Genomic DNA, 17,703 nt, shown 5'->3' with positions numbered 1-17,703 from the left:
TGACTTATCTATCTTTGATTGTGGCGTCTACATTTTGTTTTTTTTATCTAATAGGGATCTCTTTGTGGCGAATTTTCTTTTTTGCTTATCAATATGCTAGATTATGACACATTTCATCTCTATCTTATTTTCGTTCTTTATCCTTTATTTATTATTTATTTTACAAAAAGAAATTAAAAGTAGAAAATATCATTTTATTTCCGGTTAGGATTATATATATATATATTTCTTATTTTTGTGTTCAATTAATATATTTTTTCTATTTTTGTTGAAATAATTCAAGTAAGTTTTTTTTAATTTTAATTAATTTTTTTAAATTGTTTCATTTTAACTTATTTTTGTTATCTGAGTTCGTAGTTTTTTTTTAACATTTTAAAAGTAGCATAGACTCCATGCCAATGCTTCTTTTTGCCAAATAACACGATTTGTGTTGTTTGGTGGGCAACAAGAGGGGACTTACGCAGATAATTTTGTGCCTTAAACTCTTTAGATAGTAGAGAATTTGCAGTTCTTGGTTAGAAATGACATATTAAAGGTTTTGACATAATGAAACCCGGCCCCATCATCTTTTCTTTCCAACATTATTAGCTTCTTACAAACATGGTGAGGAACAAATTTAAATATTGGGGGCTCTCTTGTCTCCCCACCAAAAAGTAGGTATACTCAAATATTTTTATGAACTTCCAATGTTAAGAAGTCTTCTCAGGAATAACAAAGTAAGTCATAGTTTGCGACTTCACCAAAATTTAACAGATTGAATTGGAATTTTTGACCTATTCATTTGTTTTTGACTCCACTCAACCCGCTTAATTTATCAATTTGACATATCAAGACCGAGACAGGTCGACTATTAATCCATTTTTATTTTTATTAAAAATTAAAATAAAAAATAATTTGAAATATTGATTTTTATATTATATTTATTTTAAATTAAAATTGGTGTGGTTATATGTCAATTCATCACCCATCTTTTGATAGGATACGTTACAAATTCCAATTTTTTACTACACCAAATCAATTCGACGTGTCTTATTTTTAATAAATAAAAGACTAAAATCATTATTTCATTTTCATATTTATTAGAATTATTCAATTAAATGTCTAATTTTTATTTGATTCAATTAAGTATTTGTATTTGTAAAATTGATTTAATTAGGTCATTTTCATTAGATTAACATTAACGTTGTGTCTTTATATATACTACATGTCAATTCATACTATTTTCAACTTTTATTTTTATAATTTTATTTTTATTTTTTGTCACGTGTTATGTCATTGTTGTGTCATATGATAGTGGTAGTGTCACATGATCTAGTGTTTTGTACTTAATTTTGTTTCTATATTTGAAATTTTAAGTCAATTGAGTTTCAATTGTTTTTAAAATGGAACAATGTTGTCCCTCTTCAAAATAAGATCACATTAGTAATTAAGCCTAATTACAACTTATATATACATATTAAAATAATTTTCTAAAATTTATATATCAAGTCACTCTACTTAAATATTTAAATTAATCTTACTTTTTACATTTTTAATTTCAATAGAAAAATCCTTATTTTAAACTTATAATTATTTAAAAGTATTAAAATCTAAATGTAAAATGGCACTTGTAATTTTTAAATTTTTAAATTTGTCACATTCAATTTATAAATAAGCTAACAAAGATGTAAAATATATTAAGTTAAAAGATGCAAATGTATTTGTGACATTAAATTTATAAATAAGCTAACAAAGGAAAATACATATTTTATTAAATTATTTCAAATGTTAAAATTTAAAAATTATAAGTGCCATTTTACACTTACACTTTTAATATTTAAAAAAATTATAAGTTTAAACTATGTATTTTTTTTAAATTTAAATTGCAAAATAAAATTAATTTCAATATTTAGATGGGTTATTTGATATATAATTTTTTTTTAAGAAAATTAGCATGTATATATAAGTTGTAGTTAAACTTAATTACTAATTTGGACCAATTTTGTAAATAAAATTTATTTCTCCATTTAAAAATAATTGTGACTCACTTGAATCAAAAATTCAAATATATGGATTAAATTGAATACAAGACACTACCATGTGACATTGACATTGATATGTGACATTGTCATTGTCACTGTCACGTGGCACGATAATGACTTCACACATGTATGGCAAAAAAAGTTTAAAAAATGAAAAAAGAAAGAATAAAAATAAAAATTTAAAATAGTACGAACTGACACATGACATGTAAGAACACGACACTAACACCAATCTAACAAAAAGAACCTAATTGGATCACTTTTACAAATACGAGGATTTAATTGAACAAAATAAAAAGTAGAAACCTAATTAAATAATTCAAACGAGTATGAGGGCCAAATAAAAAAAAAACTTGCATAACTTGTTTGGACACTTCAACTTTGATACTAAGGGATTCTTGTTACTATTTCAAAGAAGATCAAGTTGTTATTTTTTAGGATGTCTATATGCAATGAATAGTTTAGAATAGGTAGATCTTAATAGGATATGAAACTATGTTTTCTTCTTTGTATTAATCGATTAATTCTGGAGATAATCGATTAATCTAGTAAAATTTGAAACATTACTTTTGTCTATGTATTAATAGATTAAGTAACTTATATAATCGACTAATATGGATAGTTCTCTCTTTTTTTATTTGGAAAGGTGTATCCTTTCTCATTTTAAATAATCTCATTTCATATTACAAACTCATGATAAAGTGGGAAAAAGTGTTTTCAGAGATTAAAAATTGCAAAATTCTTTATTCACCCATGAAAAATCAAGATCAAGTATAATTGAAAACTCTCCTACTTGGCATTAAGCAAAATTGTAATATCTTCACAAATAAGGTGACTTCCTTCCTTGTATTTTCTTTGTAATTCTTATTTTGTAATCTTTTCACCTCATTGGTGATTGGTTAGCATAATTGTGTGTAGCTTTGCACTCGTTTGTAAATCTTGAAAGTTTTTCAAGTTCCTTGCATATCTAGAGTGTAGGTTACGTAAGTGAATCTTGTAATCCTAACTCTTGATATTATTAGTGAAAATCTAGCTAAGGTTGCTAGATAACTGGATGTAGACTCATGTAAAATCGAACCATTATTAAAAAAATTTTGTGTTGTGCATTCTTTCTTTGATTTTTTTTTTTATCTTAATGATTGCTAAGGTACCTAAATTGAGCATCATCCATATATCTTAATGATGTAAGCATGAATAGGGAAAGAGGCATGAAGAGAAGGATTTCCAAATCAATCCAACAACCATTGCCCAACTAGCAGAAGGGCACCTAGTGAGCACGAGCACGTTTTTAATCAATGTTTATCTTGTTCTATTTTTAGGGAAACTTATTCTTAAACTTTAAATAGAGGGTTGCCTTTAATTGTAAGACAAATTTGATGAAATTAAGAGTTACTCTACTTCTTTGAGTGTGTTAAATCTCCCTAGTCTTATCTTTGGTGTTCCTACCCAAGTGGCGACAATGATCTTATCTTGAGTTTCAACCTCAAGTGGCGAACCTCCCTTCACTCATCTTGGCATTATCCCCAAGTGGCATGACTTCCTTTATTCGCTCCACTCTTCGATCGATTCGTGTTTCGACTACATCCCATAATCCCAATCCACTAGTGTTTGGTTTAATTTTCATGTTTTCATGTGTTTGTGGTTCTGTTTGTCCATCCCTATTTTTTGTTTGTGCATCCATATCGTTCACATTGCAAGAGTTTTCTCCTAAGTTTCTAGGGTTCATCCCCATTTCTGTCCAAGACGGGCAATTCGACCCTGAAATCCAAAACGAGACCTACATCACTTGTTAATTAATTAAACAAGATTTTGAAAATTTATTTGAAAAATAAAAAGAATCAAATTTTTCAAAAGAATCAAATTTTGCAAAAGAACCAATTCACACCCCTTTTGGGTGAAGATGTTAGTTGTAACCACTTTTAACAGAGATTATAGTTTAAAACATTTTTACTTTTACCATTGGACATTGGATCAACATGAACAAATCAAAACAATTCAACTATTTCATGCATCTTCAAAGAGAGTCAACATGCTTGAGAACAAAGTTTATTTATTGTAGAGTTTTCATAACATAGTATTATTATTTTACGTAATAATATTGTATTACACAAAATAATAATAAAATTACTAGTATAAAACATAATATTATAATCTTAAAAATACTGATTAAATCATATATAATATTTAAAATGAAATATTTATTTTTAGATAACTTTTGGGAAAATGTTTAAAGAGTTTAGATATTTGGACAAATTTTCCCGCTAGCAACATTTTGAAAAGGTTATAAAAGGAATAGAAGAGTAAACTCGAAAAAGAAACACTGACATTAACACTGCTTGTTGAAAGCGACGACTTTGTTGTTTCATCGTTCGGTGCAAAGCTAGGATTCTTGAACGTTTGGATCCTCACGTCTTTGATGTTAGTGTAGGTGGTTTGAGCATTGCCCATATGCATTGGGGGTTCTCTTTGTGTTGTCGATGATGTGGGTGTTGTCTAGTATCATGTGGTTGCATGCTTTGGCAACATCCACCAATATTTAGAGCGTGACTGGTTCGAGGGTAAGTATGTCTTCTTTGAATTTTCATATTCATTGGGGTTGCTTACAACATCATGATCAAGGAAAGCCATCCTTCTCTAAATCTTCTTCAAATGTATGGGCAAAAAAATGTACATTTGCTTAGGTTCTTAATAATACATGTGATATTCCTTTATCATAATTGCATTCTTCTCTCATCAAGGGTGATATGGTTCCTGTGAAAATTGTTGAGGAAGTTTATCTCGTTGGACTGGAGGAGTGTAAAAAGGGAATAAACCTGTTACACATTTAGATCTTTGTAAGAAGTTTAATATGGCTTGGAAACATTTGGATCGATGGAAGGAAATTACTCTTAGCAAGGGTTCTATGAATTTCCTTTTTTCTTCAATAGAGGATATGAGAAGGGTTTTGGCTGTTGAAGTTTGGAATTTGCCTCCTGGAATCCTTCATGTTTTTGCTTGTGTTAGTGAAAAACGACAAGTGCACCGATCATACGTAACAAGTAATAAATATTGTTCTCTCCACAAGAACTATAACACATGATAACTTTTGTAATTCACAACTAAAATAGACAACCAAGCTCGCAAAAATACAAAGAAACTATTTTGTATTTTTATCAAGTAGTTGGTGTGCAACAAAAAATTTAACAGAGTATTTAAAATTTTCAAGACTAGATTTCATCCACTTCATTCTCGTGCATACACGATCATCTCAATTCCATATTCAAGTCAAAATTAACTCACAAGATTACTTAAATCCTATTCTTAGTGACTTTGAACCTATGATAACTCATCAAAGTTCAATCCCTTGGATCATTAACTAGTAATCATGCATTAAGTTCAAGAGTCTTAAGATTACTAATGAATCATGTTCTATCCCTATATACAAGCTCCATTGGGTAATTAATTTTAGTTTTAGGTTCAAAAAACATTTTCCAATACCTCAAGAACCAAGTATCAAAAAATGATTGGCCAAACCAAAGCAAGCATGAAGCATATAAATCAAATACTTGCATTGAAATGGAAAAACATATGTATTAACATCACAAAATACACAAATTCAGTTTATTACATCAATCTAAACAATAGGGTTAGCTTTAGCTCTCCATGGTTTAGAACCTAGGGTTTACAAATAGAAGAGATAGTGAATAAATTGGAACCAAAGAGAAGAGGAAAACCTTTTTTTTCAAGACAATAAGTTGTTACTCCAAGCTCCATTTGCGCTCCCTATTCGCATCCACATCTCCCATTCATAGATCCTCTCCCTCATCAACCCCAAAAGGAAGAAGACACCATAGATGAAGATTGAAACCCCGAGAAGGAAATGAGAGAGCTTCCTAGCACCCCAAATAGCCTCCAAGGGCCTCTCATGGTCGCTTAATTTGGAGAGTAAGTGTGGGAGGAAGAGAATGCTCAAAAACCTTAAGGAAAACATGAATAAATAATCAATTTTGACATGTGAGCGACACCACCGCTTAGTGCCATCTCAATATCGCTGAGCGCCATCAATTAAAATGCGAAAGAGGTTTTTTGTGAAACCACTGCTCAACCCCATTTTCATTGCTCAATGCTAGTTGTTTCGCATTAACTAGTGCTTAGCGCCATTTCCACTACTTAGCTCAAGTTCTTCAACACTAATTGGATCTTAACGCCATTTTTCCATCGTTGAGCGCTACCTGTGTAGGGGTTGGTGGCGCTCAACCCCACAATGTGGCACTTAGTCCCAGGTAGTTTGACAACACTTTGTATTTGCTTCAAATTGATTTTTTTTCTTGTCCAAAACGTACTCCCTTGATTTTTTACGTGTTTTCATCCACTAGAATTGCTCCCTATTCGTTTGTTTTACACACTTAAACAAATAGATTACACGTAAAACAAGCATTAAACAACTAAAATAGAAAACAATACAAAACATAGTAAACTTGAGGATAAAACAAGATAAAAGTTAGGAAAAAGTTGATTTATTCATGACACAAAAAAATAGGTAAAAAAAGAAATTATTTGCTTGGACTAAAGATTTTGTCTCAACTTCTATGAAACTCATAAAAATTCAATTTTGGGTGTGCATACATGGTCTTCCTTTGGAGTACTGGCAATCGAAGGCAATTTTCTCAATTGCACGTGGCATTGACACACCTTTATCTTTAGATGACTACACCAACCATAAGTATAAAGGTTTCTTTCCATGTGTCTTGGTTGATATTGATTTGTTATCTAATTTGCCTAATCAAATTTTAGTGGAAAGACCAAGATTTGCGTTTAATGTTGATGTGGAATATGAGAAATTATCTATATTTTGTTCAAATTGTAAAATGATTGGTCATGATCTATCTAATTGTAAACAGTTACAATAGGGTGCCAATGTTATTTATGTTAGGGAGAAAATTGTTGGTGCAAAAATACAACAACATTATCATCATAAGATGGTTGGTGTTTAGGATGGGACTAAGGTTTTTTTAGGTCTGGTCTTAAAGTTTGTGGAGCCTATGGTGGCGCTAGTGGTGGAGCTGGTTACATAGGATGTCAATGTTATTTTTGTTGGGGAGAAAATTGTTAGTGCAAAAATACAACAACATTATCGTCCTAAGGTGGTTGGTGCTTAGGATGAGACTAAGGTTTCTTTAGGTTCGGTCTTAAAGTTTGTGGAGCCTGTGCTGGCGCCAATGGTGTAGTTTGTGGTTCTTGTGGTGGAGTCTGTGATGGAGCTTGTGGTGGGGCCTATGGTCTTATAGCGGAGCCTGTGGATTCTGTGATGAATCCTACTACTCAATCAAAACTTGAGTCAATGGTAGTTCATGATAATATTTGTGTTGTGAATGGATATTTTCTTGTTAAGAATTTAGATGTTTCTACCAGTGGTATGTCAGTAGAGTCTAATTCCTTGATTGATATGCTTTATTTGAAGGATGCCACTACTATAAATAGTTTACAGGGTTTACAACATCTTGATTCACCTTATTGTAGTTCTATGACAGTTCCCAATTCTTTTACCTCTAAAAAGCAATAAGGAGTTTTAAAGTTTTTTTTTTTTTAATATGAGAGAGTTAACCGATGATAAATGCTGTGATATGCTGATGAATTTGATTATTAAGTTGTTTGGTGTTCCATTGGTTTACAAGGTATTTGCTTAGTTTGTTTTTTATTTTACCTATTATACAATGTAAATTTATCATGGGTTTTATATGGTTTTCCCATATTTTTTTGTTTTTTTTTTTGTTTTTTGTTTTTTCTTTTCATAAAATATTCATGTAATAATGATAATAATTTCTGACATGAGTCAATTTAAAAATATCTAGAGAAATAAAAATTTAATTAAATGACTTTTAAACTAATTATATTTTTGCAAATTGTAAAAAAGAAAAAACATTTACAACCTTTTTGTAGGTGAAAATAAAACTCATCGGAAAGTGACACTAAATACGACCAACAAAGTTTTAGAAAGAAACTAATTGTTTTCTACTAATAATGATTAGAATAATAAATACAATAATGTAACAAAAAACTATGTTTTGTGAAAATAAAAATATTTTTCCATTATCTTGCATGGAAATCTGATTATGTTTTAACGTGTCAAAAAAGAGTAGAAATGAAAAAAATAAAAATATTCTCAATATCTATGAAATGAATGTATTTTAATTTTTTTCTAATAAAATTGAGTTTTCTCCTTAAAATTATTTCAGTTATTAAAAAATGATAGCTTTCTGGGTCTTTTACAAGTTGCAGGTGGGGTTAAGAAAATAGAGGATGCCAAATAGCATTTCCTCATTGTTAAAGTAGGTCGAAGCCTGTGTCTCATTCTATTGGACCTTGCCTGGCCCAAATAAAGTTCTTTAAAATATGCTTACACAAAAATGCGTTCAAAGATTAGGTAGCAATTAGTAATTAACAATTAACAATTAGCAATTAATGTTGACATTAGCATAGGGGAATAAGGTTTGAGTGGATCCCTATGCAAATGAAAATATTGCGAAGGAAGAATAAACATTCTAATCCAAATTAAAAATTATTCAAGTTTACGTAAGGTAAAATTATTACAAAGAAGATAAAATTCAGTTGAGACTTTGCACATCAGTTCTCATATCAAAATATGACAAGTTCAATATGATCTACAACTCAGTACTTACTTTTCTTTTAAAGGCTTCTACAAATTCAACTCATAGCATATTGCTTTTTGGACCCAAAGTTCACTATATTGTCGTTTAGTGATCACGATAAGAATTATATACAATATGACATCCTAGTTTCGCTTATTACGTGATTGAGTTAATAGTGAGATTGCGTTCTAAAGCCACTTTATGTGAAACTTTATCATCATTATTACTAATACTAACATCATATGATTAAAATGAATTAATTTATTAAATATTCAAAATTAAAAAAAAAAAAAAAGACTAACTGGGTACATAAAACAAAATTGGCATGACACCTAAAACTCATAAAAGGATTTATTTGGCTGCAAAGACATGAGAAGTATCATACTAAGCTGGTATAGATTTTTTACATAACAAAATTCGATACACTGTATTGAACAACAATAGGAAAAGTAATAAACAATTTGATTTACAATTTCTTCAAATGCCCATCAAAATATAGACTAACCAACCAAACATTTGGAAGATAGCAACCTCATCGTTCACCAAAAGCTCAGAAAAAAAGCCATCTCTTTCTGCACTTCCTCCGCCTCTGAGTTCAGAATCTTTGCTGAATTTTTTGTATAGTTCCTCTGATGTTCGTACATTAAAAAAATTTGAATACATTGAAGACACAACAGAAAAAGAACACCATAAACTCAGCACAGAATTCAAATTCCCGTGATCATTGCTAGCTTGGGAAGCCAGAAGGGTGGGCGCATGTGAACTTTTTACAGCATAAAATACTAATGAATTGAATCCTCTGTTCCAACAATAAAAAAAAAAGTGAGGAACACAGAACCCGAACCTTGTCAGGACACACCGCGAGCCGCGGCAACTCGATGCTCGTGTCACTTGTGTGTTACTTTTCTTCCTGGGAAAGTGGTCACTGGTCACCACTTAATATATATATAGTATCCTATTCCTGTGTCCTAACTCAGAATCCTGCATGTGCGGTGGCTATGTTCCCTGGTTAGTAACAATAGTTGTTCCTCTGCCTGAACTTTAGCAAAACAAGAAGAGGACAAGGCAGCGTTTGTGATGGTTCTAGAGGAGCATGACCTTGACATTGAGATTGAGCCACCACTCTCTGATGCACCAACATAGGATCCTAGCTTCTTACATCTCATGTCCACATCAACCGAGAACAGTGAATACACTGGCCTGTGGTCTGAGAATTTCGACTCTCCTCTCACGTACCATAACTGCTCCACGCCTTCTCCTTTCCACAGAATTCGATCGCACCTTTTGTTTTGTCCCACACAAACAGCTTCACTTCAGTTCTCATCATTCATCCATCAAACATAAATAACTTCAACAGTAAAATCATAATCCATACTTTGACATTATAAACAATGTGTACGATGTTGTTCCACCACATGTCATCGTTTATTGCATCAATGTTTTATAAATTATGATTCTGATTCGTTAACCATGTAGTCTTTTTTTTTTTATTGATGAGATGCATGATAATAAAAAAAATGATGGTCGGTTATGGCATCATTTAACTTAGTTAATTCAAAAGAAAAGTGTTTGATGAAGATGGGTTTGTGTTGTTATGGTGAGATTTTTTAGATTGGCCGATGATAATTGGTGGAGGTTTCATCTGGTTTATATAAAATTATACGTAGAAAAGGATGGTATAGAATATACAGTGTTTCCCCGCGACCCATCATTCACTCACCATTTTGGATTATGTCATAAACCGTAGCCAATGATTTTACTTTATTATTGCTTGAATCACTTGCTTGTGGTTGACTAATTCTGAGCATTAAAGAAATGCACAGTTGCAAATATATTATGCACCACAGGGAAATCCTTTTCAAAGGGTGGTTCATAAAGAATTGCAAATGGTATTTCATTACGTACCAACCAAGTGAAGTTGCTTAATTATGCGTAGCATGGTTGAAAATTATGTTCAACTAGAGATATCTTAATCGCAAAAGGTCGTCTCAACTTGGCATCACTGAACGTCACAGCATACACAAAACAGACGGCAATAATGCACATGATATAATGACATTCCTGTTGTGGATAAGAAGAGTTTTGGTTTCAACACAAACGTTTATTACTATATATTAAATCTTACCAAGCCGGTGTTCGTCGTTTTTCCTTGGACTTGTTTGTTTGAGCAACATACTGGTCAGAATCAAATAGGTATTTGTAAGTTGGAGCAAAGTATATCTTCCCTTCCTTCCATTCTTTGAACACTCTACCCGCTCTTTGCTCTATCCTCAGCTGTCACAACACAATGAAAACAACAAAATGGTAAGAACACCACAAAAATATTATTATCTGTCAACCCTAAAAAACCAGTTTCTAAAATAAAATTTGCATCCACTTATATATTATAAATTGACCTATATATTATAAATTGACCTGATCAATGACACAAAAGAAAATAAATGAGATTACCTGATCCTTTTCTAATAGGGCCTGCCAATCATTCTTTTTCAGTAGTTCAAGTGTATCATCATAACCAGCAACAAGGCGATAATTCAAATCCCCAAGCCAAATAATCTTACTGCAGATACCAAAAAAATGAAGGGTCATTAGTAACTTACGGTAATTGATAGAAAATTAATAGATTATTTCTGAAATTGGAATGAAAGAACATACTCATGCTCTAATATGGTTTCAGGAGGAGGGAGTGTTTGACCAAGAGCTTTGAATGAGTGAGAAAATTTAGTTTTCTTTAAGATCTCTGATACGTCTAAATTTCTTCGAATCTCGTCACCATCTTTCTCTCCAGAGGCCAAGTGGGTACCAACAAAGCAAAACGTCGTGTGGTACAATGTCATGCTGATTGATACTGAACCCTGTTGATTAACCAACAAAATCAAAGTGATAAGCAATCACATACATCATCATTCTAACACGAGAAGGGAAATTAATTAAGAAAACTGAATAATCCATGAAAGGAAATTAGAGGAATGAACGAACCTTATTTCCCAGATAGCCCATGATGCCTCTACCAACGCAAGACACTTTTAAATTGGTGACATGCTTGTAAAGATCCTCACGAACCCACACGCACAAGAAGATACCCACCATTTGTTTACTTGCTGCAAGGCAATAATAGTGTTGTTGTTCATGTTCACTTGGGCTACATAATGTACTACAACTTTCTTCACTTTCTTCACTAGTGTTAGAGTTCAAGGCTTCACGAATCAGAGTTAGCCACTTCGTTGCTGGGCCACTATCCTCTGGCCCAAGCACGTTCCCTGCGTTTAGAGGTATAATTTCTTGGAACCTATGGTGCAATGTAATGAAAACAAAATTTAGTATATTATATTACTCCTCAATCCAAAAGAAAGACATGAATTTGTAGGAAGTCATGGAGCAAAATGATTTTCACATGGACATTATTTCAAGTCCCTAGAATTATCAGGGACGAAACGGTCAACTTGGCCAAAAGATAAAACGCAAATGCACGTTATCATGAGCTGTGACCATGTTTGGTTTGCGTGGATGGTGGTTCATCCAGCGAAGCTCATCAACTCAACATGCGTTTCACTTCGTGCAAAATGCCGGTAGCCAATGAGAAAATACTGAGATAAAATGGTTCAAATTTTAAGTTTAACTCAACCCAACTAAATATATTGTTAATTATTTTATCTTTAATAAATTATGTAAGATAAATAATAAAAATTGTAAGTTACATTAATTTACTCTTTCGAGATATAGGAGGTCTTTTTGAGACCATAACCAATTATAAAAGAATAACAGGTGAAAAAACTGACAGTGTAATTATGAGTACAGAGTGTGTACTGGTTGAGATTTAAAACACTTCCTTGAAGTGAGTAAAGAAGGAAGTTTTGAAAAGAAACTCGTATTGTGAAGAAAGAGAGAAGAAGAAAATAAAATAACATACCCAATGACATAGATATCAGCTGGTGAAGGCAACATCAACCATTCCCTCAAGTTCAATCCTTCGTTTGGTGACTTTCCTCCCACATTCCACGTCCCCACGAACATCCTAAAAACCACAACCTCGGTCATCTTTTCCGACTCAACAAAATTTTACTAAAAGGTAGCACTAATTTTAGTTCCCAACAGATAACATCACATTCATACTTCAAATGGGTATGATGGCTATGTTTACCTAAGGTTGAGCGTGTCGATGTCACTGACAGGTGGCGCCTCCTTCACCGGTGCGGAATGTTTCAATTCGTTTGTGGAATCCATCAGCCACCCCTCTTTGAAATAATCACCATAACCAAAATCAGTACTAAAATAAACAAAAACAAACACTAGTTTATGTATTTTTTTTTTCCTAAACAAGGACCCTACAAGAAACCTAAAACCGTGTGGGTTTGTGATTGCAGCAGGTACAACGATCATAGGCCGAATTGAATTCCTGAAAATTAGCCACCCACGTGGCAGGTTCATGGAAAACGTCCCAGATGGGACACGGGGCCCCGGTAACAAATTTCGGGCACCCTTATCAAAGTCACTTCCTTTTGTTCCATCACCATGTCTAATCACACTACACTAACCCATCTACTACCACCAATCTGTCCCTCGAACTGGTCGAGAAATCCATGTTTTCACCCCAAGAAAATCAAATCAATAGTTCAAAACCGTAGGGGGAAAACTAATAGAAGGAAAATCTTTACCTGGTAAAGAGTAATCTGAGTGAAAGCTATCACCGTTGCTCCTTTTATTGAGCCACTTCCTTACATTAAAATTTGGCCATGACGACTGTGACACGAATATGAAAAACAAAAAGATGGGGTGAGAGAGATCGTAAAGAACATGTATCATGACCACAAGTAGAAGATAGAAAGGTCATTTGGGTTGATTGTGTAGTTGTAGTGCATACATACCTTGGATATCTTCTTCTTCAACTCCATTCTCATTGCTTTTCTCCAACTGAACCAAATAAGACAACAGCAAATGATCAGGAACAATAAAATGGCATGGGAACGCGGGTGCCGGAGGTTAAAAAGCAACAGCAGGATTATCTAAATCCATGTGGGGATTTTTTACAATTAAAGTTGGAAATTTTGGTAAGTCATCGAGGGAGAAAAAACAACAAAATGGGTCTGGACACGGGTGTTTTTTTTTTTCTTTATTGTACGAGAAAACTAAGTTTATTGTTTGAAATGTTAATAAACTAGTTTTGAATAGTTTTCAACGGCAATATTTAAGAACCAGTTGCAGGGGAAACGGAGACAGCTTCTGAGTACTTAAAATATTAAAAAGAAAAGGAAAAGAAAATTGAGTTGTGTTATAGAATATACCAAAAAAGAGAGAAAGAAAGAGCTTAGAAAAAAGGCTAGGTGCATCTTTCTCTTCTGTTCTGAGGAATAATGATAATATCAGTTTATTAGAAGCTCCAGTTTTGCGCTTTACAGGTAAGAAAAACAGTGCGTGGATGAACCGAGCATCTGTGATCACATTCAACGTTGGTTGAAAAAGCGAAAGTTTGCGACTTTTTTGAAGGCAAAATCTGCACACAAACTGGGGTTGTCTACATCCAAAACCAGAAGATCGAAAAAGAAGCGGCGTGTGAGAGTGGATGGAAACACATCAATCAAACTGGACCCGGAATAGGGGTGGTGAAAACGAAACGAGGGACACCAAATCCGAAGGCTTTTCGAGAACGCGGAAAGAAGAAAAAACAAGAGAGAAAAAAGCACGGCAGTGATAGAAGCAAGACAAGAGCATAGAACAAAAGAGAAAGTAGAAGATCATAGAGAAGTGAAGTGGGTCAACGGCATTGGTTATTGTAGCATAGTGTGTGACGATTGTGCAAGAGATAAACAGCGCTAGGAAGTAACAAATGAAAGACTAAAACGATGAAAAGCACTTACGAGAATTGTGTGGGGTTTGAGTGAAAACGGTTCAGAATGAGAGAGTGGTTATAATCCGTTCTCGGTTTTGATGTTTCCTTAGTTCTTCCCCTTTGGAGAATGATGTTGAAGAGTAACACATAAAAGGTTTTTTTGTGATATATGACACTGCGATGTAGCTTCTACCTTTGTTTGCCTTTATTGGTTTGTAGGGAAGGAAAGGTAGAACTGAGAAAGAGATGCAGAGGATGTTTTGTTTTCTTTTGGGGGCCATTCTTGGAAAAAAAGGTTGTTTTCATTTCTATAAACAACATAAATTCATGTCTTTGCCACTCCAAATTACTCCATGAGCATAATTAAGATTTATAATAAATAAATAAATACTTCTTTTAAAATGTAATTATATTTTCAATCCTACTACTCCTTTTATTTAATTTGGTCCTGGTAATAAACCATGTAATTAAATATAACCATTTTTTTATCCAAATAAAATTAATACGTAAACATTAATCATTTTAATTTAAGCATGATCTAATTTGTATTTGTAGTCGAGAAGTAATGAAAAATTATAAAATTAGCATATTGAGTTTTCAGACAAATTGCTTACATTGTTGCATTTTAAGATTGAGAGACTTAAGATCACAGAACATTTATTAATAAAATAATCAAATTAAACAAAATACAATAAATAAGATTAAAAAACAATTATGTCTTTTTAAAATATATAATTTATATAATAATCAAGATTGTCACAAATAAATAAATCATTTCGAACGTATGAAATTTATTTTGAATGTATAATAACTAATGTTTTTATTCAAGGTTGTTTTTAAGAGTTTAATATTCAAGGTTCATTAAACTTGAAACAAAATAGTACTAACACGTACTAATATAATTTTGAATATATTCCTTTGTTAACATTTTCACTTAATAATAGTTTAGTTAAATAATTAAATGTGACACAAATATAATTATTTTATTAAGGTAAATATTGTTGATTTGATATTATTTAAACATTGAAATTAAGGGATGAAAACCACCTCTTTTTGGTAAGGCTTGTAATGCCCCAAAATATTTATTTAGTCATACAAATATGTATTTATATCCAAAATACATATATAAAATAAAATAACTAATAATAAAATGATAATATCTTTTGTTTTGTGATCAATTTAGAAACTAATTCATTTAGTAGTTAAAAGTTTGGTAATTAATTTTAGTGACCAACTTACAAACTAATTTTAATTTTTATTTATAATAGTGATTATTTTAGTAATCAATAATTTTTAGTTTTGTAAATTAGTATCTAAATTAATCATTATAATGATTAATTATTTTTTATCACTAAAATTGGTTACCATATAGAAATTTTCTTATAGTTTTATCATTTGATCAATTTGTTTGTGGGTTATAATATCATCTAAACTTGTTTAGTTAATAATTATATATGTAAATTTTTATATGCAAATTTTATCTATATTAATAAATTTAATTGTTTTTACATACTTGATCTATTTTAACTAAAATTGGTATGAAACGACGAATTTAATTTTAATAAAAATTTGATTGAAAGTAATTTATTTAAATGAAATTCACTAATTAGTTAAAGTTAGTTTTAAAAATATTTTCAAAAATATTTAATAAAAATGTCAATTTTAATAAAAATGTTGGAAGGGGGAGCCTTTCATCCATAAATGAAGAACAGTTTTGATGATGTCTACTGATCTAGGATAAAACATTGCTTGGTCCAGTTAGGATATGCATTAGGCAATTAGCTTCTCTTTATCAAATGTATTTCAGGCCTGTTGTGTAATTCTGCATATGATTAGTTTTTTAACTAATGGATTAGCTGTGAGTATGGTACAAAGTAAGTGAAAATATACTCACGATAATCGATTAGGTAAATTGCTAATCGAATTAGTGACAGCAAAAACCTTTGTATAAAAGTTGTTTTTGGAATCTGTTTTGGGTCTGGAAAATTAGAAAGATCACGCAGTTTTCATCTGAGATAGAGCCATCTGAGAGACATAAAGTTTCAGAAGATTCTGCAAGATAACTCAAGTACAGATCCAAGAAGAATTGATGGTTGATTCTACCATGATGGATCTTGCTTGATTCAAGGAGCATCAAGTCAAATCTGCACAGCTTAGGTGTATTCGTTTCTTGTTTTGTTTTCTGTATTTTTGATTACAGTTGCTTCAGTGTTTGAAGTGTGGACCTAGGTGCAATTGTGTGGATGCATTGCTCCTAGGGGGAGTTCTTGATTGTTGAATCAAGTTCTTGGGTTTTGGGGGTTAGAATTACATAGGTGTGCTTGTAATTCTTGGAACCTTTCTGTTTAGTGGAATCCTCCTAAGTGTGTTACTTAGGAGAAGACTAGATGTAGATTCTTTTTGAATCGAACCAGTATAAATTGTGTGTCTTGCTTCTTTCTTCTCTCTCATAATCTTTCTTGATTGATTTAAATAGTCCATTAACCCAGAACTGCGAAATTGATTAATTGAGCTTTAAAACCTAAAGATTTATTCAAGATTCATCTTAAACCATATAAAAGCTTGTTAATCAATTCAGATCTCTTTGTGGTTAAGATAATTAGACAGATCTGTTTTTAACAATTGGCACCAGAGCTGGTTAATCGCACGCTAATCGATTAGAAAGATCCTGTTATGTCTAATACATCTTAAACCTTTGCTGAAGGGGCATCCATTAACAGGCCCCCTCTGTTTGCTGGGGAAAACTATCCCTTCTGGAAAATTTGAATGAAAATATTTCTTGAATCAGTAGACAAAGGGGTATGGGATGCAGTGGTAAATGGACCTTTTAAACCAATTAAAATAGTGGATGGAGAGACTTTTCCTAAAGAATTCTCACAATGGACCCCTGATGAGAATAAGAGGGCACACTATGATGTTAGAGCCAAAAATATTATATCTTCTACACTAACTTTGGATGAATTTTACAGGGTATCTGTGTGTGAATCAGCCAAAGAAATGTGGGATGTCTTGGAAGTAACCCATGAGGGTACGAATGAAGTCAAAAGGGCAAGGAAGAATACTCTCATTCAAGAGTATGAGATGTTCAGAATGAAGGCTGGAGAAAGCATTTGTGATGTGTAGAAAAGATTTACACATATAGTAAATCACCTCCTAGCTCTTGGCAAGACCTTTGACAAAGAGGAACTCAATATCAAAATCTTGAAGAGGTTAAATAGGACATGGC

General features: G+C 32.1%; 1 protein-coding gene across 2 annotated transcripts; it reads right to left on the bottom strand.

The window, feature by feature from the left end:
- Positions 1–9,020: 9,020 nt before the first annotated feature.
- On the bottom strand, positions 9,021–14,724 carry LOC114189538 (DNAse I-like superfamily protein). 2 transcript variants are annotated; one of them, XM_028078126.2, is made up of 10 exons: positions 14,506–14,724; positions 13,516–13,561; positions 13,306–13,390; positions 12,792–12,885; positions 12,561–12,665; positions 11,630–11,939; positions 11,306–11,505; positions 11,102–11,210; positions 10,776–10,924; positions 9,021–9,931 (listed from the first exon to the last, which is right to left on the bottom strand). In XM_028078126.2, exons 2-10 carry the CDS (start codon positions 13,546–13,548, stop codon positions 9,619–9,621), a joined length of 1,398 nt encoding a protein of 465 aa, XP_027933927.1. In that variant the 5' UTR covers positions 13,549–13,561; positions 14,506–14,724; the 3' UTR covers positions 9,021–9,618. The 2 variants fall into 2 exon arrangements, with proteins under 2 accessions (XP_027933927.1, XP_085531546.1); XM_085675420.1 differs by lacking the exon at positions 14,506–14,724 and adding an exon at positions 13,933–13,951.
- Positions 14,725–17,703: the final 2,979 nt, after the last annotated feature.

The sequence above is a fragment of the Vigna unguiculata genome, chromosome 7 (genome assembly GCF_037176805.1).
Source record: "Vigna unguiculata cultivar grain cowpea cultivar isolate G323 ecotype 2 chromosome 7, ASM3717680v1, whole genome shotgun sequence".
NCBI lineage: Eukaryota > Viridiplantae > Streptophyta > Magnoliopsida > Fabales > Fabaceae > Vigna > Vigna unguiculata.
Note: the sequence above shows the minus strand (reverse complement) of the source record. Positions and strands in the feature narration are given on the sequence as shown.